This window comes from Pomacea canaliculata, linkage group LG13 (assembly GCF_003073045.1).
Source record: "Pomacea canaliculata isolate SZHN2017 linkage group LG13, ASM307304v1, whole genome shotgun sequence".
NCBI lineage: Eukaryota > Metazoa > Mollusca > Gastropoda > Architaenioglossa > Ampullariidae > Pomacea > Pomacea canaliculata.
Window position 1 is genome coordinate 17338710 of NC_037602.1, and position 25222 is coordinate 17363931.

A 25222-nucleotide genomic window follows, 5' to 3' on the forward strand; every position below is an offset into this window, starting at 1 on the left:
GGGGAACCCATCGCGGACACCATCCTTCCTACAATTTTTCCTCCCAGGCGTCAGAGTAATGAGAAGGTCAAGACAGCTGACCTGCTGGCCTCGTTTCACGAGCACCAGCTGCGCTGCCTGGAATTAGAAGGTCAGCACTATGTAGTCTTGGAGGAAGTCTTGTCGAAATGCTTCCCTGGGCTGCCGCGCGCGCAGGTGGAGCGTGCGAGGCTTAGGGACTTAAACCTCCTAACCCGAACGCTGCACCTCCTGGGCCCCGGGTTGGCCCCAGAAGGTTCTGACTCGGTCAGCGTACTGGCTCTGGCAGATGCAGCCCAGCTTTTGCACTTCTTCCATGGTATGATGCCGTGTCCTGGAAAGGACTGCATGCTGACGGCTCCTAAACCTCGTGGTCACCTCCTGGAGACAGCAAAGGCAGCAGCAGGAGCATCTCCATCCGTTTGTCACCATGACAAAGTGGGTCAAAGGTCCCGTCGTTCGTCTTCAGAAGGTCAGCACAGGTTCGCTGTTTCAGAGAGTGCGACCTTCAGGAAAAGTTCACTGAGCGGAAGAAGCAAGCTGGACAGCATGGCCAGCGATGAGTTTGATGGAAACGAGGAGGACGCCCACTCGTTCACCAGCGAAAAGACTTTGTTTTACTGCGATGGCCACCCGATATTCGTTTACGAAGACGACGCTATGGCCGAGCAAGAACAAGGCACTAGCGACGGTGAGCACGCGAGAAGCCCTATAAGTAGCTTTAAGAGAGGGAAAATAAGGCGCAGAGCATCCTCGTATGAGACCGATGGAGAGATAATGTCTGTGAAAGAGTTTAAGGAGAAATCCGGTTTTGGCTACCGTCCGAACTCCCCCGATGTCTACCGATCCTACCCTGAGGTGGGTGACGCCTCCCCTATGCTACCCTCCATACCTGTGTATTTGTCCTCGCCTTATACACCTGGTGGAGGCAGCTTGTGTCACATGCCCATGGACAATGAAAGAGTTTTGCTCGAATGCTTTAGCGCTCCTGGGTCTATGGCACCCAGCTCAGTCAGGAGTGCTCCTAGCGTGAGACTTCTCTCCCCTGACCGACCTGACCTACCACCATATGAAGAAGATGTCTTTGAGGGGTTCCCTAATAACCGAATTACCTCAGAGACGGAGTACAACCACGCTGATCTCGATCCTACAGACGACCTTGCGACTCCAAACGCACCTGCAAACTTTCTGCACGAGCAACTGGGTAAAACTTCCGTTCCCGATATTGTCGTCCAGCCAGCGCATGTTCATCGAAACAAATATCTGGATATAGGGACCCATGGAGATGTTGCGTCCTCTGAAGAACCATGTTCAATGCATGATCCTGGAGAAGACAAGAAGTTCAAGAACATCTCAGGCGACATTTCTAAGTGCGGTTCACAGCAGGTGGACGAATCTTTAAAAGGAGCATATTCATGGGAGAAGACTGTCCACAGAGTTGAAGGACTGAGATCAAAGAGAGAAACGTCTCCTGGAAACATACACGAACGTCTATCTAGAAAGGTGGCGGCTTCGGAGACAGAGAAACACGCCAACGAACGAAAGAACGAAGACGGAAAATTTTCGGCGAAAAAGTCGTCAAAGTCGAAAAAGAAAGATGAGACTAAAATGGGCATTAAATCAGGTTCCCGAGACCGAGAGAAAGAAAGCAAACTAGCCAAAGACATCGTTCGTCGTCTTCGCGCTGTTGCTAAAAATGGCGAGAAGGGGAGCACGATGCTTGTGGATACCGCCACGCCATCGTCTGAATCAACCTCCACCGGAAGCGTTTGCAGTGCCACAACCGATGTCATGTCCGAAAAAGGTGTGAGTAGACCGAGCGTCACGTTGACCTCTGACAATCACGTGACCACAAAATCAGGGATTACAATCGCTGAGAGAGGTCAACCAGCGCCAGTCATCCCCGGAAAAGGGGAACTTCTCCCTACAGATACGCTTGCGTTGGTCAGGAAGAGTTCGGACACGACGACGATAGCCTACGGCACCAGCGACGAAGAAGTCGAAACGGCTTCTCGGGCTGGCAGCATCCAGACCGCGAGCAGTGATGGCGACCTTGCTCCCGAACAGCTCCAGTCGAGTGCTCCCAGACATTTTCCCCAGAAAGTTGCATATGCTGAAGCACTGATGCTGTCAAAAACGGGGCCAACTCTCGACTTCAAGGAGTCTGATGGTAATCCACCCACTTCTGAAAAGTTTCTGAGTCCGAGATCTGTTCCTGTATGCACACGCATCGAGGATTTCATTAACCAAGGGAGCGAATATATGTCCGACGCCGTCGGATTAGTCAGATCGCATTCTGAGCCTTCTCTTCATTCAAAATCAGGTGACAAAGTCTCAGCAGGGCTTCAAGTGACTGGAGGAAGTGGCCGGGGGGATGCCTTAGTTCCCCCGGGTGTCACCGTTCGCAGCAACTCCTTTCCAGGTGCTAGTCACTCTCCAAAACATCTCTCGGAGGAAGAGTTCATCAAGAATCCTCCTGCTCCACTGCTAAGGATGTGCGGTGACATGCCGGAGCCGTCTGCGCAGGACGATCCCTGTCATTCTGCGCCGTCGCTGAGTCCTTGCACTGAGATAACCATAGAAACCAGCAAGGACAATCAAGACGTGCACATGCCGAGAGTAAAAGCAGGAGCAGAGCTTCATGAGATGGCTTTGACCCCAGTGGGAGCGAAGCAGACCGGCTCTCCTATAGCCGAGCAGGTCGAGCGGGAACAGCCTTACGACTGGACCATGCCGTGCGCTGCCCATGGAGAAGTCTGCTGTCCTTGCGAAGGGCTTGACGTGGAAACTGTTCTCGACAACGTGGCCAGCCCTAAAGTCGGTCCCTGGTTGTGCACTCCCGGTGACGAACTTCTGTATCGATGTTACTCACCCCGGCACTTATCCATGTGTGCTTCCCCTAGACACTCGGTGGCCTATATGTCTCCAAGGCACTCGACAGTTTGCTACTCTCCCAGACATTCTTCCTCCTGCTACTCTCCCAGACCTCCCCCCATTAGCTACTCTCCCAGACCCTCACCGCTGGCAGCAACCTCAGAGGAACTAAAAACTCTGCAGGAAGAGACCACCCTCTCCCGACACGAACCATCCAGGTTGACGGTGCAGGTGCCTGGACACGACTCTGCCGGAAGTGGAGTGAAAAGATTTGCATCTCCCAATGAGCTACCGGCCGCTAAACGTCGACCCACGGAGGTGCAGCAAAAGCACAGCGCAGCTCCAGACCAGGTGGCTGAACCACAACCAGGCAGTCCCCAGACACACGAAGTATCTCACGACCTCGAGCAGCCAGCACAGCCCAGTGACAGCGACCTCCACCACTTGGCCACATCGGGAGTGAATATCCAGGAAGTGCACGCGCATCAGACCGAAGAGGTAAGCTTGGATAAATCGGACAAACTCTCTGTGAACCTTCGATCATCAAGCGACACTGGACATCTTCACGTGGATTCTGTGTCAGATATGGTCGATCCTGGTCACCCTGACGCTGAACAATCTCATCCCCCGAAGTCACTCGTTCCAACGGGAACCTCCGATCTCTCTGACTCCCAGACTATGAATAGTAAAAGCAAAAGTCTTGTGATGCCAGTCGATTCAGCAAAATTGAACATATCAGAAGCAGACGCCAAGACTGTGTCTTCTGCGTTAGCTGCGTCAGACATCCACGAAAACATCTCGGACGTCAGCTTGGCAACGCCAGACACCTACAAAAATCTCACCGAGGCAAGCTTTGTGTCGGAAACTAAGATGACCTGCACGGAAACGTTAGAGATTAAGATTATTACACTCTCCGAGGACACGAGAACCAAGATGACCCTGACAAAAATGGTCTCGACCAAGGTGACACCCACGACAACACTCGGCGTTCTCACTCCCTCCCATGTTGAGGGCGAGCTGGAGGAAATCGAAACGCCGGTAGTAGTCAAACCTAATATTCTAAACTCCCCGCGTGTTAAAAGCCCCTCTAAGGACAGCTCTCCAGATTTCACTCTTGCACGAACGGTAAACCAAAACTCTGATCAGAGAGAAAAGAAAATTGGTTTGTCTCTTACTGTCGAGAGTAACGACTTTGTTGGAATCGAAGGTGAAGAAAGACGTAAAACTGGAGGTCACAGGTTAGCAGACACCGTGCGAGCCAGCAGGAGCGAAAGAAGAAGACACAGTGCTTCCGCCGACTCTTCGGGTCACGTGACCAGGTGCAACTCGATGCATTCGGATTTGACCCCCAAGATGACGGTGGAGCTGAAACGGTCGCATTCTTGCGACATCGAGCATCCGGCGGTGAAACGGTTCAAATACAACAAAGGTTCGAATTTTTTTTTCTGTGTGTGTGTGTACGAGTGTGTGAGAGAGAATGAGGTTGACATAGGGCCGTACACGTAGGTGATAAAGGTTTAAAGATGATTCGCTCTCTAACTTTCATCTCATTTACAGAAGAGGTCTTGGACTTCAGCGGTCTGCCCACCCTTGAACGGCAGTCTTTCATGTCGGAGGCCTTCAAAAGGCTTTACAAGCAAGAAGGTATGTGGACAGCACTTAGGATATTAATAATTTTATAATTTTATTGGTGTAAACCCCTTCAACCGGATGTTGGGGGCTCATTATTTCCAACCTACCGAGCGTTGTGTGTGTGTAGTCCAGCTATCACACTCCACCAAAGTGTTTGTACACCAACAGACGCCAGTATTGTTGTGTTTGTTTGCCGGTCTGTTTACTCAGTTTTGAATTCTCTCCGGTGCAGTCAGTATTCCCCGGTCTGCTGTTTGCTAGGTGTGTGTCTTCCTCTGCTTGCTTGTCTGGGGAATGGGGGATGCCTGTGGTCGAGAGAACAACCTACAAGATGACTAATTGCGTATTCATGGGTAGCGTGCGTGTTGTGCATGTGTGTGAGTGTGAGAGAGAATGGATCGTGTGTTTGACCTCATTATTGATACCCGCATTGTAAATAAGTCTTATAGATGAATATAATGATTTTAAATTATTCAAGCAAGAAAAACTGAACTAAAAAGGTTTGAAGAAACGGGAAAGAAAAATGTAAGAAAGAATAAATAAATGAAATGAAAAAGAAATATTTTCTTTAGAAGCACTCGGTCTATCCACATCAAACTGTCAAAGACATTTTACAACCGCAACTTTGTGTCAAGCACAATTAAAAAAGTGACAGTGTAATTACATCTCATTAAATAATGTCACTGGGTTAGAGGTCATGTACTGTAAGTGTTTGTATATACGTATGTACCTTATCTCTCACAAAGTTATTGAGTTTTTGTAATCATACTTTATCAAAGTTTATTTTAGTTCTTCAGCACTTCCTTTATATTTTCCATGGTATCATCTGTCTGTTGACACTTGTGATTCCTGTATGTTTGATTTTCAGCTTGTTCATAGTCTGTCTGTTTATATCTTCTTTATATCTGTCCTCCTCTCTACAAGCAACACACACACAGTTCAGAGAAGATAAAAAGAAGATAAAATAATTCTCCAATATGTCGTGTGACAGGGTTACGCGAGTGCATGAAGACGGCGGCGGGTTTGTACCTACAGCCCATGACAGGTGTGTACCTGCACGACATGACCGTCGGTTACGTGGAACACGTGACCTCCTCCCGTGACCCTCCGGAAGAGGACACTCCCAGCAGTCAGTGCGCGGCCCCGCCAATAGAGAACGAAGTGGTGAGCTCGGGATGCGAATCTCAAACCTCCTGTACCAGCGGGCAAACTGGCCAACCGGACCCCGCTCCACCTCTCGCACCCATGGACACCATGAGCCAAAGCGAGGTGTCCGAGTCTCGCGATGCTGACTGTAGTCGAGCGACCCCTATCGACGATGTGGAGGAGGCTTTGCATCAGGTGCAGTTGTCATCGTCAATGTCCGAGTCGCACCCGGGGTCAGAAAGCATCGCCGACAAAGACGAAGAAACTCTAGCCGAGGAGGTAAAGCCATGTTGCCCAGGAGACGCGGCCATAAAAAGCCCTGACGACGACAGGATGGACGAGACGAATGTTCCATGTCCAGAAGGTGAGTCTGCGCGCGCACCAGACCACGTCGTGGCCGTCGTCGACATGAACGACAGGGGCGAGGACGACTCTTGCCGCCGCTTGATGCTGACCGACGACCTCGAGGATGAGGACGACTCTGCTGCTGACTGTGACCACGACACCATGAGCCTGGACTCCGGAGAGGAGTACACCATCGTGGCCATCGACCCTGCTGACCTTGCTGCTGACACAGATTTCATTGTTGCTGCTGCCTCTGATGAGGACGAAGACTCTCAGTCGTCGGACTTGGACATGGCTTGTCCGATGCCCCACTTTTCTGCTGCTGTTGTTGCTGCTGATGATGATGATGCTGGCAAAGGGTTCACTTCTGGTTCTGGTGTCGATGACGAAACCAGTAAACAAAGCATGGACGTAGACAGGGTGCATTCAGACACTGTGGCGCCCGTGCAAGATGTGCACAAAATGGCAATGAGTGATGATGATGATGAGGACAAAAGCGAGAAACCGATGACGGACTCTGGGATAATAATGCCTGTGATAGTAGAGAAGGACAAATATCTGCCCGAGGTTTCTGGCAACGAGGAGTTGATGGCCTGCACAGACGTAGAACCAGGAGAGGCAAGAGGAATAGAAGCATCACAGGCGCCGTCTACATCCCCTGTGATGGAACCAAGTGCAGACAACTCCGAAAGCTTGTGCTCTCAGAATATCTCAGTGACCCAGGAAAGCAAACAAAATCATGATCCTTTGACCCCTGAGATCCAGCACGAGTCGGTTCCTGTAGCAGAACAAACTCCCCTGCGGGTGGACATCTTGGGCCCAGGAAGTCCACGTGGATCTTTGACTGAAGAAAACACAAACAATGCAAAGTTACACAGGAATTCAGAAACTCCACAAGAAGAATATCCCATCGCCCCAGAGAGCCAAGATGGTAGTGGTGTAGAAAGTGATGAGACAAGGATGTCTCCTGTCTCGAAATCGAACTCTATCACTTCAGACATCAGTGATGGACAGAGTGTAACGGAAGACGTAGTAGACACGTGTGTGAAGTGTGTGACATTCTGTAACACTTTATCTGACAATTCTTCCTCGCACTTCGAGAACCAGGCATCACCAGCAGCAACAACAGTGGAGGCAGCAACAGCAGAACCAGTAACAACAGCGGCCAACTCTTTTGAAGTGATGGTCATTACAGGGCAGGATGGCTGTCTCGCAGGACAGCACAGGGACGAAGCAGCAGACTTTTCTCCTGTTAGTGAAAGAGCGGAAACGGAAGTGAATGTGTCAGGAGATGAGCGTCCACCAACACCTGCGTGTGACGTGTCTCGTGGTGTTAGTGGAGGAGAGTCAGACCTGGACGGACAATCCACGAACGATTCTCACCTCCACTCAGAGCCGATGTCGCCGAAGCCGTCGTCAGAAGGTCCTCCCCAAGTCCAGAACCTGGACCTCGAGCAACACGTTCAAGCTGCCAACGTGCAGAACACCGGGGACAGACTGAACACATCAGATCCACTTCCGCCGGAAGAGACAGCGACAGTGTTGTCACAGGTCAGCGCATGCGCGGCACCTGGAACATCTGGGACAAACACAGCGTCTACCGACCTCGCGGCAAGCAGTGTCGGGAACGTTCCTCCTCGCGCGGGCGAGGAGAGTGAAGTCACGGGTGCGTGTTCACGTCCACCCAGACAGCAAGACACTCAGACACCCAGCGCTTCTCAGCCCAGCGAGGGTTCCGAGGACTTCAGGATGAAGGCTTACCTGCTGGAGAAAATGGTGGAAGGTTAGTAAAAGTATAGTATACATAACTGCTGGGATAAAAAAAAATATTAAAATTTTGTTTACATTAAAATGTAAAGCCTGCACCTGCAAATATGTTATGTATTCAAGCGCGAATCACACACACACACACACACACACACACACACTGTCATCTATATGATGCTTGTGACCAAGAGCTGTCCATTTTTTTTTTAGAACTTCGAAACGAACTGCTGGAGATGAAACGAAAAAACATGGAGTTGGAGTCCAAGAAAACCAGTTGATGCAAAGGTAGGACTCTCAGCTCTCTCAGCGATGTCATCGTTGCTTGGTGGTTGCGTGTGTTGCTTCTTTTGGATACTGTGTTACTGTGAGATTGTGTGTGTGTGTGTGTGTTTGTGTGTTCGTGTGATATGCGTCTGTATATGAGAGGGAATGTGTATGTGTGAGAGGGGGATAGTGAGTGTGTTACTGTGAGATTGTGTGTGTGTGGTTGCTTTTGTGTCGAGACTGGTCCAGATGCGTGGAATCAGAGAAGAAGTGTCCTCCTCCCCCAGTGATTCTATTCCCTTCTCTCTCTCTATTATTTGGCTGTCACTGAATACTAACAAGGTGCGAAGGAAGTGTCTGACCATGACTTTTCTGTTGATCGATTCTCCACAGGGGGGCACAAGGCTTTGTGGTGGGCAGAAATTATTCATCGAAATTGTGATAGGCACTGAATGGCATTATGGGATGCTGTCGTCAGGAAACGATTGGTCTTCATCTTAAGGGACGGGGTCATCGAAGGGGACAGATGGGTTCTGTGACAGAAGCCGGTATCTATGCATATATCTGAGTGTGTTGACACGCTCGACATGCGCCTACACACACACATATGAATGCTCTCTCTCTCTCACACACACACACATATCAATGCTCTCTCCGTCTCTCTCTCCCACAGTGATGCAAGTCAGTCCTTGTCCCACCCCGCGAGTCTTTATACTTCATTTCCCCAAGTATCCCTTCAAACATCACTTGCCTACTTCAGGTTTAGGTAAGCCTCCATGTCTGGTGTAGCAGGTGGGTTCCATCTGTCGCCTGTTCAGTTCCTGGCGACTTAGAGATCGGGTAGCTCAAGGCCTCAAATGACACTCCGATCTTTTGGTGACATTTAGCATCTTTCGGGTGAATCACAGGAGCGCTTCACCTGCTGTTCCCTAACCCCAGCAACACCGACTGTGAAATCCTTATGGGACCCTGACACTTGACGGTGTTCGTTCGGTGCTGCTGTCAGTCTATCATTGACTTGCCAGCTGTAAAGTCTGAGAAGAATTTCATTGTCTTCAGTGTCACCATACGGCGCCCTTGTCATTAGTCCCAGTTACACATCCTCCACCTTCTTATCTTTCTCTACATCAGGATCAAAAGACTCTGTTGTATAATGTTATTCTTCGTTGGCTGGTCCTCACATCGATTTCCACTCAGTCATCGTCTTAGGAATGTGGGTATGTACCCTGCATGTACCTCAATCAGTTCCAAGCTTCAAAAGCACCTTCACAACTTTCTTGCTCCTAAAAACTATATTTTTCAGCAACACCATCGCTGCTGCAGTTACACACATTGCCTGTGGTTTGAGGTGTGTGTGAGAGGTGAATATTAATTTTCCATCACCTTTCTCTATTTCTCTTTTTATATCTAATTATCATAATGTAAAGCACAGAGAACCTGGCCTTAAATTAAAGTTCTCCACTTACTACTACTAATACATCCTTCGTCAAAAGCGCCTTGCACTACTCCCCACTTCCTGTTGTTTTCATCAAAGATATGATATGTGCATATACTAGGAAGGGTAAGGTAACATAAATTATTCATTTCAGCTTGAAGCCAACCCTGCAGACAATATATAGGAAAGGTCCTCCACAGTTTTATTACCATTTCTCTCCGTCAGATGGCTATTTACACAAATGCTATTTCAATATAGTTTTTCTTTCTGTCTTTGTTTTTGTTGTGTTTATGTGTCTCAGTGTAGCTTCCGTGGTTGCGGTTGCAATCATCGGTCGCTGTGATAAACAGGGTTGCTATAGAAACATCATCTATCTTATTTGGTAGTGAATTCCCGTTTGTATTCATATAGTCTGCAAAAATTCCTGAAATGTTTCCAAAAAGTGTTTAAAAGTTCTGCGTACGCTTTCGGATTGTATTTAAATTGAAAAGATGTACGGATGACCATAATTTTCATTTTCGGGTATAAGAAAGGTTTAGAGAGGAAGGTGGTTCAGAAAGTTAAAGTTACACATATTTGAATCATATACACTTGCAAAACAGATGCATCAGTGCAATGGGTCACTTGTTAGACAAAATATTCTACAAGGTAAATCTTTACAAAAAAGACAAGAACAGCAGTCAAGGATTTGAGACACTTTATAAGATCAATAGATATGTATGGAATATCAATGGATGTAAACTGAAAACGAGACCAATATTTGTCGCTGGACAGGAAGATAAATGTGATAAGCGGCTGGACAGACAGAGAGACGACACAAACTGGATAGAGAAACAGATTGTGGATGTGTGAATAAAGAACCTTCACTACGGCTTGCGCCATAGTTACTTGTAGACCTGTCGTTTGCCATTTACCAAATGGGTGTGTGTCTCCAAGAATGATGTTTCCATGGCAACTGGCTTTGCGGTTCACAATCGTTATCATTGTGACAAGAAGGCTGCAGCAACCCCGGGGGAAGTAGGGGGGATGGGGATGAGGTCGAAAGCAACTGCACACGGTACAGAACTATTAGACTCCCTAGTCGGATATTGATGAATTTTCAACACCGTTCGCTTGCGAGTTGTCTCCGCCGAGTCTGAGCGCGATTGTTGTCTGCTCCTTTATGGCGCGTACAGAGTGGGTCACGTGGGTGCCAGGGTGCCATGGTGCTGGAGGAAGAAGTTGATACGGGTGGGATGAATGCGCGTTGAAGTGTACCATTCTAGCCCCTCCTTCCTCCCTCCACCCTCCCCGCTCCAAGTCTGGCGTTAGTTAAAATGAGAACAGGAACTGAGAGTGGAGCATGGATTTTTTTCTTTCGATCTCTTTTGTCTTCCCTTTGAGTTACAAACAATTGCCAGGAACTACTCATACTTTGAAAAAAAGGGAATGACACACTGAAACACACACACACACAAAGTGAGAGAGAGGGAGGAGACACATAAGCAGAGGGAAAAAAAATGGAAACGCAAACACACAGGCGCACGCACAAACTCTCTGTCTTTTTCTTTCTCTCTCTCTCTCACATACACACACCACATAAAAGATAAATGTCAAGGCAGACTTTAAAAATAAACTGTATGTGTGAGTCTTAGTCTATGTGGGTAATTTTGTTTTATCCCCCTTCCGTGTTTTAGTGATGTTGTCATTTTCTTTTTAACATTTATGGCTGCAAGCATTTCTCGACACTCTTCAAAAACAATAGCCCCCCCCAAAAAAAAACAAAAACAAAAAAACAACAACAACAAACAAAACAAACAAACCCCAAAACAAACAAAAACAAAAAGCAAACAAACAAGAAAACACAAAACAGATACACACAGATGTACAACAACGAAGACGACAATAAGAATGATGATGATGATGATGATGTGTACCATTTTCTTTTTACTTTGCAGGTCCGTGTATGAATTCGAACTGCTGTTCTGAGTGGCATCACCCACAGACGTCATGACAACCCATGCTTGGATAACTGACATCCAACAACTCCAGGCAAATGTTGATCTCAAGGAGTTTATCTGACTCTCCTGACGTCACAGTTTACCTCCATCCTCTCCACCCTACAATCCGTTAAAAGCCTCTCCTCTATTCGCAAACATCTACATCAGCTAGTCTTCGCCGAGGTCGTTCTCGGACGATAGAATGGCCGTGTGTGACTGGCTCCCTGGATTATCGTTCTTGGCGGAAGCGGACGCTGACGTGCCGCCATGTCTGAACACTGGGACTGTATATCACTGTGATGGACAGGATATTGTGGCAGCTTTACTTGTACTAGCTTGAATGGACGACAGTGTATCACAGATGTCCATGGACCTGGCGCTAGGCACCGTTCTTGTAGCTCTTTCCCTCAGCACCAGACTGAACATACCCGGATGTAGCGCCTTAGCTTTGTCCAAGAAAATGGTCTACGGGGAGAATTTCTACGTTGTCTTGTTTCGTGTACTGCAGTGAAACTAAAAACTATCGGATCCAGTATTGCTCTGTGCCTAAAATTATGCGTTTGTAGAATTTATTATTCAACAAAATCTGAACTCGCGGTGACAGCACTATCCTTCAAAGCATACAACACACATACACACACCACCACAACAACAACAGCAAACAAAAATAAGAAAGGAGAAAACACACAAACACATACACAACTTATAAAACTACATATTTTCTGCCCAAGAGCAGCTCTGTCTTCCCATATGAATGTTTTCTGTGTAAAGAATGTAAACCCGCGTGTCTACCTTGACCTCTGCACTCTGTTGCCACTGTCATCATAGATGTGAAGCCTCTATCACTGTTAATAAACTGTTACAGATATAGCTGTGTGATTTGCGAAGACTTTTTTGAATGATCAGTCACTCTGTAATGCAACTTAATACAAAGTCCTTTTCCATCTTCCTTCTTTTCTTGAATGAAATTTATTTCCTCTACTTTGCAACAAATATTTTCGTGGTGTACTGTATCTACTAGATTTTCTCATGTCACTTTTCTTGACTGACATTATTTATTCTTCTGAATTTTGGTATAGCTTTTTTTTTTTTTTTAACCAAAAAATCTTAGTTTATTTTTCCTGTAAAAGTTTCAGCAACGTTTTCCGACAATGTATCCTCACCAAACATGCTAGAGTTCCCTCTCTCACATCTTCAGACGCGAACTTTTCCGAAGTATTTCTACATCCGTTCACACAATGAGCAATTCCTTACAGGAAATGAGAAGATTTTCCTTCCCTAATGGGAGCAGTATTCTGTATCACGTGATAAGGCGAGATTCCAGAGCTTTTAGTGCAGAAGATGGTTGTTTTGCAGCTCACCCGGAGCAAACCCCATACTGCCCATCCGACTTCTAACTTCACCTGTTCATATTTATATTCATAAAAACTGTATATGTAAAAGACACTGAAATATTTTACTCGTGAAAGTGCATCTCCTCGAAATTTCGCCCGCGGTGTCATCTGAATTCCTTTGATCCCTTTTTTCGGTGACAGCTACCTTGCTCCACCCGCTTCCTCCTTCATCACCACCTCGCTTTCCCCAACCCTGTTATGCTTCTTTGTCTTCTCAGCTAGGAATTTTTTTCTATTTTCTTTTTCCTGTCGCTTTCCTCCCTCGTGAGCTATAAATGCAGCTAAGCATCAGGAAGACAGAGCCGAACATGGAAATTTGTTTCTATTTTGGGCTCTCGGGGAGCGTTTTTATCCTCCTTTGGCATCCTCCCAGTAAGTGATGGACTGAGCTTGATTCACTGACGGTATCTGCGGGTCACCTGTGACCTCTGAACTGTGACTTCTGGCGATGTGTGTGTTTTCTGTCCAGCGTTTATCGGAAACTGAAAGAAAAGAGAGAATCATCATCGTCATCGTCAAACAAGACCTCGCGTTCTTACTTGTGACTGCACTCGCCCCGAATGTCACGGAAAAACTGGTCTGAATAAATGAAAAAAAAATAGAAGTATTAGGATGATGAAATAGAAACAAAATCAAGAATGCAGAAGATAAGCAAAACAAAAAAGAATCAAACTAGAATGAAAAAGAGAACTGAAAATTTTTTTAAATACATGTCTTAGAATTCTAATGATGGACGCAGGATTGCCAAGTGCGGTCAGTGATCGTGAATAGAAGGAAGGACCTTGATTACAATTTATAGGTGTTCAAAACTTTACTCTAGAGAACTGCTTCAAAGAACTCTGATTTAAAACAAATCGTTGATCCCCACCTGAGCCTGTTAACAAAACAAAGGAATGGATATGTTTGGTGAAAAAGAAAGAGCAGAAGGCAAGGAATGCTTTTTGTGAAGATGCGAATATCAGAGCTGCAGCAGCAGACACAACAAAGACTTCATTATTTGAATACAGTTTGAAATTCATTTGGCCATGTTTTCTTTTGTGTTGATTCAATGTTCAGAACTACAGAAAAAGAAGAAAAAATTTTAAAATGTCTTCGGAAAGGCGTGTGCTATTGTGGCGCGTTCAGAACTGGATAGAGGGAGCGAGGGGTAGGGGGAGGGGATGCAAGGACTGGGGTGGGGGGGGGGGTCGATAATTACTGGTAGGAAAAACTGTATAAACACGTAAATAGATTTTTGGGGTCTCGCTGTGGCGCAGACGCCTCGCACTTTTATTTATTTAAAGGGAAGCTAAACTCTTGGCGATGCCTTTGTTCGCGAACACAGTGCCAGCCCCAGCACCAACTGGATTCAATTCCCTTAATGGTCCCTTTCGTGCCGTCCTTTCTTTCTGCTTTCTGACTGATTGAGCCAACGACTCCTTGACGTACTGTTTCCCTCCTTTCTTGTGTTATTTTATTTTATAATTATTATTTTTTTTTTTTTGTCCTTTACAAAAATGTGTCCATTCTGAATTCTTTCGGTGCGAGAAGGTGCTGACCGCTAATTTTCTGTGAATAATGTATACTTTTGTCTGTTGTGTGTGTAATATTATCGAAGTGCCTACGTCTCCAAAGCATGGATAAGATTTATATATCACACCTTCTGTGATATGTGTACATAACACTCTAAACTATATGTGGCCTTTTCTGAAATTTTATTGCCAGTCTATAGCGGTGTTGAGTGAGAAATGTAAATCATTTACCTACTGAGGCGCCAGACTTCCAACAGTAGCCCAGGACGATCATCAAAGCTGTTAGGACGACATGAAAAATGATTTTTTTAATATGTTGGCCGCGTCTTTGTTAATCAGCATAAGAAGCAAAATCAATGGTGAGCATTTGAGATGTTTTTAGAATGTTTCTCTTTCTGTAACCATCCCTTCCCTTTTAACACAGTTTTCGATTTCTGGATTGCTTGTTTTACTAAACCCGGTTAACACTGGAAACATAATTTCAGATTAAGATTACGTGTTTATTATTCGCTCGGATAAATGGACACATCAATGATACTGATAATCCGGTATATGTTGTACATGTGTGCGGGCTGGCACAAACTTTTGTTTTTCTCTCGTTGACTAGAAAATGTTTGATCTTTTAAATATATGTCTGCGGTCCTCATGCCAAAAAGTAAATCCCTAAGCCCAAAGTTCCACTCTTTCTTCCTTTTTAATAAAGTGTTCTAAATTCCAATGAGCTTGAGTTCTAAGCAGATGGTACTTTGTAGTGGAGAAAGGAAACGACGAAGGAGGCGGACGGTGAAGTTTGAAGTTTGAAGTTGCAGCTAACCATGGTTTCTGCGAGCTTTAGGTCATGGAATCATCTTACCGTCAGCAAATTCTTGACAAAAGTGTATTATTCTACCCATGTTAGTAAAGTTCTGTTATATAGTCTTTTTTGTATATACTCTTCATAATGTCTTAGATGATATATATATAGACGTGTGTATTAAGTTGCATTCCCGTTGTGGACATGAAGGTGCCCATGCAAGCTTGATGTGACCTATTACTAGCGCAGTTAAGTGCTATTATTTGTTTTAGAAATTTGGCAGACATTTCGTTTTTGTATATTACATACAAGTCATTTGCGCCACCGAGGCGAAGGCAGGAAAATGACATCGCAGTTCAAGTCAGAAACTAGAGTTTTGTACACAAGCAGTTCACTAACCATCTCCCCACCCCCAAAGCTTTCCTCGTGTAGTTTCAGATTAATCTGTAATATTTACAACTGTTACAAATCGTGATGCTTTGGCAAATCTGTTGCAATTATGAAACATGAAGATTTTTGCAATCTGTTTAATGTTGATCTGCAACTTGCGAAATGGTAGTCGTTCCCTCATTTTGATCATAATTGTACAAATCACAAAGTCAAAAGAAAGAACACTGTACAGAATTATGAACTGCCTGACCATGGAAGCAAAATATTAAACCCCACTCCCGCGATTTGCAAATCACAGGTGGTGTTTTCTTATGTGTACAGTATAATCTCGATTTCCTTTGATTGTGTGCAAGGGTGCTTGATATAGTCCTACAATTTCGATTGTTCCCCATCGCCCTTAAGAGTTGTTCTTTTGTGTGGAGATTGATCAATACCCCTGTAGACATTTTTACAAGTGTTCCCATGGGTATTGATTGACAGTGTCATGTTGGAGCTTGACAACGCTGTTAACCTACACATACAAGCAATTCTAAGAAGAACTGTCATTGATTTTCACAGCATGCGGATGCTTCTTAAATGCTTATAAGTCTTAAGGTCGTGCAAACATGTCATGGTTGCAGGTGACAATCCTCGGCGCAAAGCCTACACAATGACAGTATCATGTGAGACAACACGTTGCTCATTTCCTGTACGTTTAGCCTCTCTTCACCTTGTAAGTAAACAAAGCAAATATCCCAAGAAAAAAAGAGGGCACAAGACACAATGTTCAGTATTTGTTGCATGGCGATAGCTTTTCATATACTAGCAGTCATGATTTATCATTGAACCAGAACATACGGTACAGTGGTACATTTACGTATCTATGTAAGCAGCTATACAAATTTCTCTCCCTTGCACACAAAAGGAACTGAGTTTTGAGCACTGATCTATGCTGGGTTCAGATAAGTGGGTTTGAGTACCAAATTTCTTCTGCGAGGGCACATTTGGACGAGATTAATAGGGGGAAAACAAATTGGAAGAAACAGCTCATATCTTTGACAAGGGTACAGATTTTACTACTCTCACCTTTATGGCAGGAAAAAAGAGGAAATCACTATACCGATTCATCAGCGGCCAGATGTAGTGTTTAGAGAAGTTCTTGCTCGTATCGAGACTTTAGCATACTATCACCTTCATGCAACATATCAATCATAACTTTTTAGGTCAGGCTGGAGAGCTGTTACAATAAACAGGCTCCCAGCATCCTTAAGTGAGGCTGGTATTCTTGTAGTTTACAAATGTTGGCCCTCTAATACTTGTGGATTAGAGCATTCCCATTTTCTGCATATACCTTAAAAAGTGAAAGACTAAACAAATTCCGTTTGTCAGTAGGCTTGAAGTGCTGATACCAATAAACCACAACGAATGAGATGAACGACAAATTATTGATTATTGATTCAATGTGAACCACAAAAAGAAATTCTTCCTTTAAACTGACTGTACCCTCAAGAACTTCAAGACAAAAAGCACTCAAAAAGAGAATCTGTTGTGGACATTTTTTTGTGACAATCTGTTTAAGGATTAAACACTACCTAGTCAACCGCTCCATTGGAAATGAACTTTTCAACTGCACATACAAACGATACAAAAAAAAAGTGTCAATAACCATCTTTGAGCCCAAAAATACCATAGGGCTTTATTTACAAAATCCATTAAAACAAAAGCATGAACTCACATCAGACAATGCCCAGTCCCCATCTTTTGCTCAGCAGCCTAGCACAACAAATCAATGGTCTGCAATGACATTTGCAGTTCTACAACAGACTATATACATCCTCCAGTTTCACTATTAATGACAATGTGTTCTTAAGACTTTAAAATGTTTGCTGTACTGCGCAAGGAAACAACAAGGATAAAGATGGGCTGTGGTCACCTTTCTATTTCTTTTCTCCTCAAACTTTCTGTTGTGTATCTCAGCAAGAAAGAGAAGAGCTCCATGACAACAAAGGAGGGGCAAGTGAAAGAGACTTGAGACCACATTAGGCATAGTACTGAAGATTGGTTTTCTTCTTGGCTTGCACTTCGATGATGGCATCCATGTAGTCCTCATGGGTCAACTCTGTACCTTCACGTCTCATAGCAATCATGCCCTGCAGGAAAGAAAACACAAGAACACTGTTTATGTCATTATCGAGTCTCTATACTGATGGGCCATTGCTACAGGCTAATGATATATCACTTGCAGCTATTATGAGCTGGAAACAGAGTCCTATAACTGCGTCCAAGCAAAGACCTTGTAGGTCAGCAGTCAACAGGTATAATGTCTGACAATAGCTTGCACTTAATGAATGCTTCTGGAAATGATAGATCAGAGGTAAACAACCTCAGGTGTTGCCCGATACCTTTAGCTCGTAATCTAATCCTTAAGTCCCAGGCAGAAACATCGCATAACACAAAATGCTTTCAGCCCACATTTAGTGCTGTGGAAAAAGCATCATATAAATATATGTCGTAATTATGCAGAAAATGTTCATGATTTCAATCACAAATGATGGGATGCCACCAACATTACTAACATGAACAGCTTCTTTTGTGAACAGATATTTAAATTAAACTAAAGAGTCATTTATTTTAGATTAAGGTAAAGGTCAACCTTTTCAAGTTGTTTGGGGGTGAGGTGTTAGAGACCTTACTTTTGGGACCCAGCTTTACGCGAGGGCAGTGCCCATCTCTCCTCTTCTCCCTCACTGCCTTACCTTCACCAACCCTCTATGGAGTCAGGTAACCATTCCCGCCAGTTGAGTTGACTTTGGGAAGTTTGCTGCTGTAAATGGGTATTGTACCAGTGCTCTCTCAGTTCAGACGCCAGCGGTCTAAACACTTGGCTATCTGTTTCTCTTTAATTTTCGATGCATCATAATAGAACGACTAAACTTATTAATAAAAAAGACAGTTGTGTCAACTCACAGCTTCTACACAGACCGCTTTCAGCTGAGCTCCATTGAAGTCATCAGTACAACGGGCCAGTTCTTCAAAGTTCACATCTTTGCTGTAGACATAACCAAATTAACTCATCAGGGGTGCTTCTTATGTTGTCCTTTTTGTTTTACAAAAAAAAAAAATCAATATTTAATGAACTCTTAAAAAAAAAAAACCCACAAAAAAAAACCACAAAAAAACCCAACCACACCACCAGGAAAGATGACTTCCACTGAATTATCTTTAGCAGGTTCAGAGATCTTCAAACCACGTAAAAAGACACCCACCTGACATTCATTTTACGAGAATGAATTTGCATGATACGTGCACGGGCTTCCTCATTTGGATGAGGGAACTCTATCTTGCGATCCAGACGACCAGAGCGCAACAAAGCAGGGTCAAGAATGTCTACACGATTAGTTGCTGCTATGACCTGCATGATAATAATAAAGTAAAAAATAAAAAAAAAGAAGTATACATCAAAATCAAATATTTCAGGCCACAATTTGTGCTTTCAAAAGAATTGCTTACAAATGTATCTATAACGGCTCCAGGATAGTTCACAAAGACCACCATTTTTGCATACTCTTTTGTAAACGAAAAAAGGTTTCTGATCTTAGTCCATGATGCAGAGGCATGCATTTGACCAAAAAAGTGATGTGATGTTAGGGGTTAGCAGTCTGGGAAGTGGCCACTGGGATTGTGATTTATAGCCCATAATTTTGAGAAGGAATGGGGAGCTTAGGGAAAGAATGTAAATAGACCCAGCTGTATATATCAAAATCTGTTCAAATTCTTCTGGAAATGGATTCAATTCTGCCATATAATTATTTTTTGCAACCTGAAAATTTGAGAGGAAATGATTTAAATCCTCAATGTCTATCATTTAAGCCCACTCCTGTGTCTTGCTTGAAGTTCCCGAGCAAATCAAAACCTTTATAAATGCATCTGTTCAAAAAAGCTTGTTCCAAAATTTTTAAAAATAGAAAATTCAAAACCTGACCTTTATCATAGAGTTGGGCTGAAATCCATCCATCTGATTTAGCAGTTCTAGCATCGTGCGTTGCACTTCACGATCACCAGCTTTTTCACTGTCAAAACGCTTGGTACCTGTAATTTGCAAAGAGGAGATGATGCTAACTTCTGTGCTCAAAGGGACGCATTTATATCCTTCTAGTTTATTGCACCAATGACAAGCATATTTCACAATGCAAATGATTTACCAAAATCACCATATTTTTATTAAATGAATACAATCTGGATTACATCTATCTTCCTTTGACCACAAATATAATGTATTTTGTAACAAAGTGTTCTCTATACCAGAGTACACAGACTGTCAAGTTAGCAGATTGACCAAGACATCATGCTAAGTTTGTAATTTTTATTTTCATTCTTCAGGAAAAATACTCATACATATCTGGCGTGATTTGTGACCACTGTTGAGTATTTTTTGTTGTAATAGATTTTGGTATGAAACCATGTCATAATGTGTTTAAATGATCTTTCGAAAATGTTACATCAAATATCCTTTTCTCAACAAATACAAATTAATGCACGTTTAGGCTGCATTTAGGTAATGATTTTCACCTCTAAAAGGGAATCACTCACCAATAGCATCAAGTTCATCAATGAAAACAATTGCTGGTGCTTTTTCTTTGGCTAGAGCAAAAGCATCCCGCACCAACTTTGCACCATCACCAATAAACATCTGCACCAACTGTGGTCCTGCCAGTTTCAAGAAAGTGGATTTGGTCTGTGCAGCACAAGCTCGAGCCAACAGTGTCTTGCCAGTTCCTGGAGCTCCATACAGAAGTACACCTGACCAAATTGTATAGACATGAGCTATTTGTAAAGCATGGACTGCAATAAATCAATAATTACTGACGAATAAGGCATATGTACACAAACCAGAGAGTTCTCCATGTTACAGAAGTGGCAGAAAAGAGCAATGATGATCACAATTACAATGGTGCTTGAAGTCACATTGACATGGATGTTACCTCTTTTTTTGAACAATGACAAAAAACATGATCCAGAATTGTACCTTTGGGTGGCTGGATGCCCAAAGCTTCAAATCTTTCTTTATGTGTCATAGGTAGCACTACAGCCTCAATCAGCTGAAACCAAGCATTGACATTCTTTACAACTGTGCAGCATAGCCAAATATTATTAAATCAACAATAAGCATTTTAGTTGCCCCTTATAAGGACGTAAGCATAAGTTATATTATTAACACAAAAATCAGTTAAAGTTAACTATTATACCAAAAATTTTTGGAAGAAGTCTTTGTCTTATTAGATGTGTCATGTTTTTTTATGAGGTAACTTTAACTGGTTTTATCACTTTTCACCAGAAAACAAAAACAAAACAAAAAATCCTGAAAATCTCAAATCGTAATTTAAGCAACAAAATATAAACTTACCTCTTGGATTTGTTTGTCCAAGCCTCCAATGTCACTGTACTGTTCTGTTGGTCTCTCATCTACTTCCATAGCCTTCACACGAGAATCATACCTACACACACGCACGAGAAAATAACCAAAAACCTAAGTAGCTGCGCCTCCATCAATGCATGTGATCATTACGGTCTGTGCACAATACAAATAAAACCCATCAAATAATCAAAATTAAAAAAAAAAACTTGTTACCTGGTAATAGAAATCCAATGTAATTTTCAATCAACCGCTGATTTTAAAAAAGTTCTTAAACATTTCGGAAACGCTTCAGCAATAGGATTTGTTACTTTTGTTTTTTAATTGCAGCTGTTATACCAGAGTCAAAAGTTCACCACTAATAGAACTGAATATAACAGATCTGCAATGACAAGGCACAAAACTTGCTTCTGAACATAAGGAATTATTTCAACTTGAGATACATTTGCATCTTCGTGTCTTTAAGGAAAAAGCGTAATTCAATCAAATGTTTCCACGCAGGACTTGAATGCAAGTTAAGTGTCTACCTCCAGAAAAAACATGTAGCTAAAGAATAATGATCAAACTTCGTAAACCTAAAAAAAAAAAAAAAAAACATAAATAGAAATTATTGGCTGGAGCTTGCAAGGACAAAAACCCCACAAAAAGGCGAGACACACACAAACAAACAATGTAAAAGAAAGTCTCAGACTTACTCTTGTGGAAGGGTCTCAAGAATCAAATAGGAATCCTTATTCACGCCCTAAAAAGAAGCATAAATTTGTGCAATCAGTTCAAATATAGGGAAAAAAGGAAGATTTAAATAACACCTGCAGCTTTCTTGAATTATGAATTTCTTGATGCAAAAAAGTGAATATTTGTTTACATACCAATAGCTGTTAACTAGCTATAATGGATCACATTTTTATGTTTGCAGTTTTAGATCTTGATGATAAAAATAAGACATTATCTGCCCAACTAAAATGCTTATAAACTATTATTTTTGCTCACTCTCAGAAATAAATCTGTCAGAAAGCTTGATCATCTGATTCTTACAAGTGATTTGCCTCACTCACAGAAGATTTAAATGTTACATGAAATAACTGATGAATAAAAAAGAGGAAATAACCCTATGCAAACCAGACAAAGAGATGTCATGATGCACAAAGCACTGTGATGTCTGAAGTGTCAGTAATAGTCTCTATTATGATTGTCAAGACTCACCACAAGGTCTCCAGGTTTCAGCTGTTCTGCATCCACTAGACCAATGACTGGCAAGAAATAGGTCTGCAGCAGCAAAGAGCCAAAACTGTTTTAATTCTCTCCAGAACTAAATCATCCTTGATAGACGTTTACAAGAACAAGATAGCATAAAGATCAAAAGCACATTTCTGAGAAACAAAGTCTCGTCTGACTAACATATAAAAAAAGGAGCACAGTCTTTCAAAATAGATTGGGTGGGGGTGGAATAATATAAATGCAAAATTTGTAAAGGGAATACTCACACTCATAAGGAGTATGAACGAAACATGGACAGCAAACGTGGGACAGGAAAACAAATAGCATATAAACTACTAAAGAATCAACAACCGTACTAAACGAAGAATAAAATCAAATACAGAAAACACAAAGAGGAACCAAAAAACAAGAACACGAGCTGAGATTAACATGATACTGCAAAACGAAAACATAAAAAAACAAATAAAACAAAAACCTCCCTAAACCAGCAACAGGAACTCCACTTTCAGCTAATTAACAGAGATTAAAAAAGGTAAATTAACAATGAAATCATAGTTACAGATAATTTTTTAAAAACCATACCACTTGCCAGAGAAGCACATCATCTCAACCCCTTTCACAAGCTTTATGCACTGCAATGTGCTCTAAGTAGTATATTATACAGTAAACACTCTAAATAAGATCTAGTTAGAGAATCTTGCACAGTACCTGACGTGTGGAGGTTTTGATAACAGCACATTTGCCCTTTCTTTGAGCATCAAGATCAATGTTGGCACCATCCTCTTCTCCAGCATCCTGAGGGTCCATATCCAGCAGCTAAAAAATAAAACAGCAATGGCATTCTTAAAGTGACTGCTCTTTGCTTTGAAAAACTAAGCAAAATTTAGCTAGCTATTTTTTCCCCACTAGTTTGAAATAAATCTTGCCAACAATGAGTAAAAATATCCCACAAATCATTGCTATCCATTATCAAGCACATGCAATGCAGAGGTATTCAGATCAAATGTGTAAATATTTCTTCATAACCTTAACGCCACTGCCTCCATGTGTGCAAATGCACACTGGCCCACCCACCCTTACACACATAGAGCATAAAATACGCATCCTTCTCAATAACGCAATTTTTTTTAACCCCTCAGGTGTTACTTCAGCTCAGAATTTTATTTAAAAACAAAAATGCTTAACCCAATGTGGTGCTCTGTCTTTATGCTGCACCTGGTGTAAAGCTGGGCTACTCTGAGTTGTGCTTCACGTTAAATAAGTTTACATTGAATTTCCAAGTCAGAGTAACACTTGGGGTTAATCCTTTTTATTTCAAACTATGAACTTTGGTAATCCTCAAGATTAACAACCACCACAAAGGTTCAATTTTATTGTAAAGACAGTTTGTATGCATATTTTTCTGTGTATAGGGTGCTTTTTCCTAATGTTGTAAACTTACCTCAATAACATTGGAGACGAGGTATGGTAAAGTCTTGTTGACTTTAATCTTTTCTGTGTTCTCTTTGATCTTTTCTTTTTGTGCTTGAAGCTCATGTGATATGCGCATGATCTCTGATTTCATTATCTGAAATTAAAAATAATGTTTTCAATGCAATATTTATATCAATAATAATTTATACATAAGTAGTAACCACACAAATGACAGTAATAATTTACTAAATCTAGCCACAGACCTAATGAACTATCATTAGCACCTATAAAAGTTACACTGGTTTCAGTTCTGATCAAGTTTAATAGTGTCATTTCTCACTCATACTTCTTATTTTTAACTCACTAAGTTGTATAGCAATGCAGAGAGTGTGAGAAGTTTTCTCCACATTAAGTGACAGCCAAAGCTAGTGTGTTAAATGCTGAGCCATAAATTATGTATCCTTCTTACCTTAATTTCATTGTCCAGTAAGCGTGTTCTACTAACAATTTCATCATTGGACATCCGTAACACCTCCTCGCCCAGAGATTCCTGAAATAAAAAGCAACTGATGTACATCATACAGAAATGTAATGGGCAAACATAAATCACTCTTGTAATAAATAATGCCAGTTGCAACATTATAAAATTATAATTATGATCACATGACCAAAGAAAACTTAGTGATGAGAGGCATTAGCAGCAGATCCTAGGCAAAATTGTGATAGATACCAGCTACCTACTTTATTCAAAGGAATCTGAAGGAGTTACCATGTGAAAGTACAATCTAAACTAGTGATCTCGTCATCCATCATCTTTTCAACTCTGCCTCTCAACACACTTTGCAGCAAAACGAATATCCTTCAAATTTGGCCCCAGAAACGGCTCATACACCCTCTTTTTAACCACCCTTGCCTCTTGACGAACGGTAGTGAGATAATGATTTGGGACTGTAGTTGTCTTGACTGTCACCACTGAAAACTGACAATGGTTATTTAATCTGACAGCCAAAGAAACTTTGTTTCCATCTCAATATACTATGTTTTAATTATAAATCTTTGTGGGTTATTTTGTTTGCTCAAGATAGGGCTTCTTTTCCTTTTTTTTAATACTTTGTTATCCTCAATTTTCTTTCAGCACTGATGGATGACTAAAAATATATCATGTAATATGTGATCCGTCTCTAATAATTCTGCCAAATTTGATGTACGAATATGTACAGGAAATATGTAAATATAGAGTGAAATGGCTGGTAATCTTTATACCATGAGGATCAACAGTAGACGGTACTGTTAACAGTTTACATATACATAATGATTAAGAAACTGTCAGGTTTGTGGATGGTTGGAGGATTCGGGATCAACTGGCGTCTGTTTCGAAATGTCACAGACCGAAAAGTATAGCACAGCACTTCACTGTACAATCTCTTACGTACCCGTAGGTTTTACATATATATTACGAAACGATAAATTATTTTCTGTCTCAAAGTTATTGGAGTTTACCTCTCCATCTTCCCATATCGCCCTGTCTTCTAGCGTCGACATCTTGCGTGATTCAGCATGCGAGGACACGGTAACGTAAAAGTAATTTTTCCTATCGAAAAGCACTTTAATTTTTAATTAAAATAACTGTGAAAAATACTATAAACTATCT

The 25222-nt window shown here is 42.4% G+C and overlaps 2 protein-coding genes across 2 annotated transcripts; one reads left to right on the forward strand and one right to left on the reverse strand.

Moving 5' to 3' along the window:
* The first annotated feature begins 3502 nt into the window (after positions 1 to 3502).
* LOC112554347 lies at positions 3503 to 12330 on the forward strand. The gene is made up of 5 exons (XM_025222086.1): positions 3503 to 4321; positions 4450 to 4536; positions 5516 to 7798; positions 7993 to 8067; positions 11419 to 12330. The coding sequence occupies exons 1-4, from the start codon at positions 3571 to 3573 to the stop codon at positions 8058 to 8060; spliced, it is 3189 nt and encodes a 1062-aa protein (XP_025077871.1). The 5' UTR covers positions 3503 to 3570; the 3' UTR covers positions 8061 to 8067; positions 11419 to 12330.
* A 4863-nt stretch (positions 12331 to 17193) lies between these two features.
* On the reverse strand, positions 17194 to 25199 carry LOC112554256 (26S proteasome regulatory subunit 6A-B). Its single transcript, XM_025221960.1, has 13 exons — positions 25072 to 25199; positions 24041 to 24121; positions 23600 to 23725; positions 22867 to 22974; positions 22144 to 22206; positions 21636 to 21682; positions 20932 to 21022; positions 20554 to 20626; positions 20118 to 20327; positions 19510 to 19616; positions 18794 to 18939; positions 18495 to 18576; positions 17194 to 17677 (listed from the first exon to the last, which is right to left on the reverse strand). Exons 1-13 carry the CDS (start codon positions 25111 to 25113, stop codon positions 17567 to 17569), a joined length of 1287 nt encoding a protein of 428 aa, XP_025077745.1. The 5' UTR covers positions 25114 to 25199; the 3' UTR covers positions 17194 to 17566.
* Between the last annotated feature and the right edge of the window lie 23 nt (positions 25200 to 25222).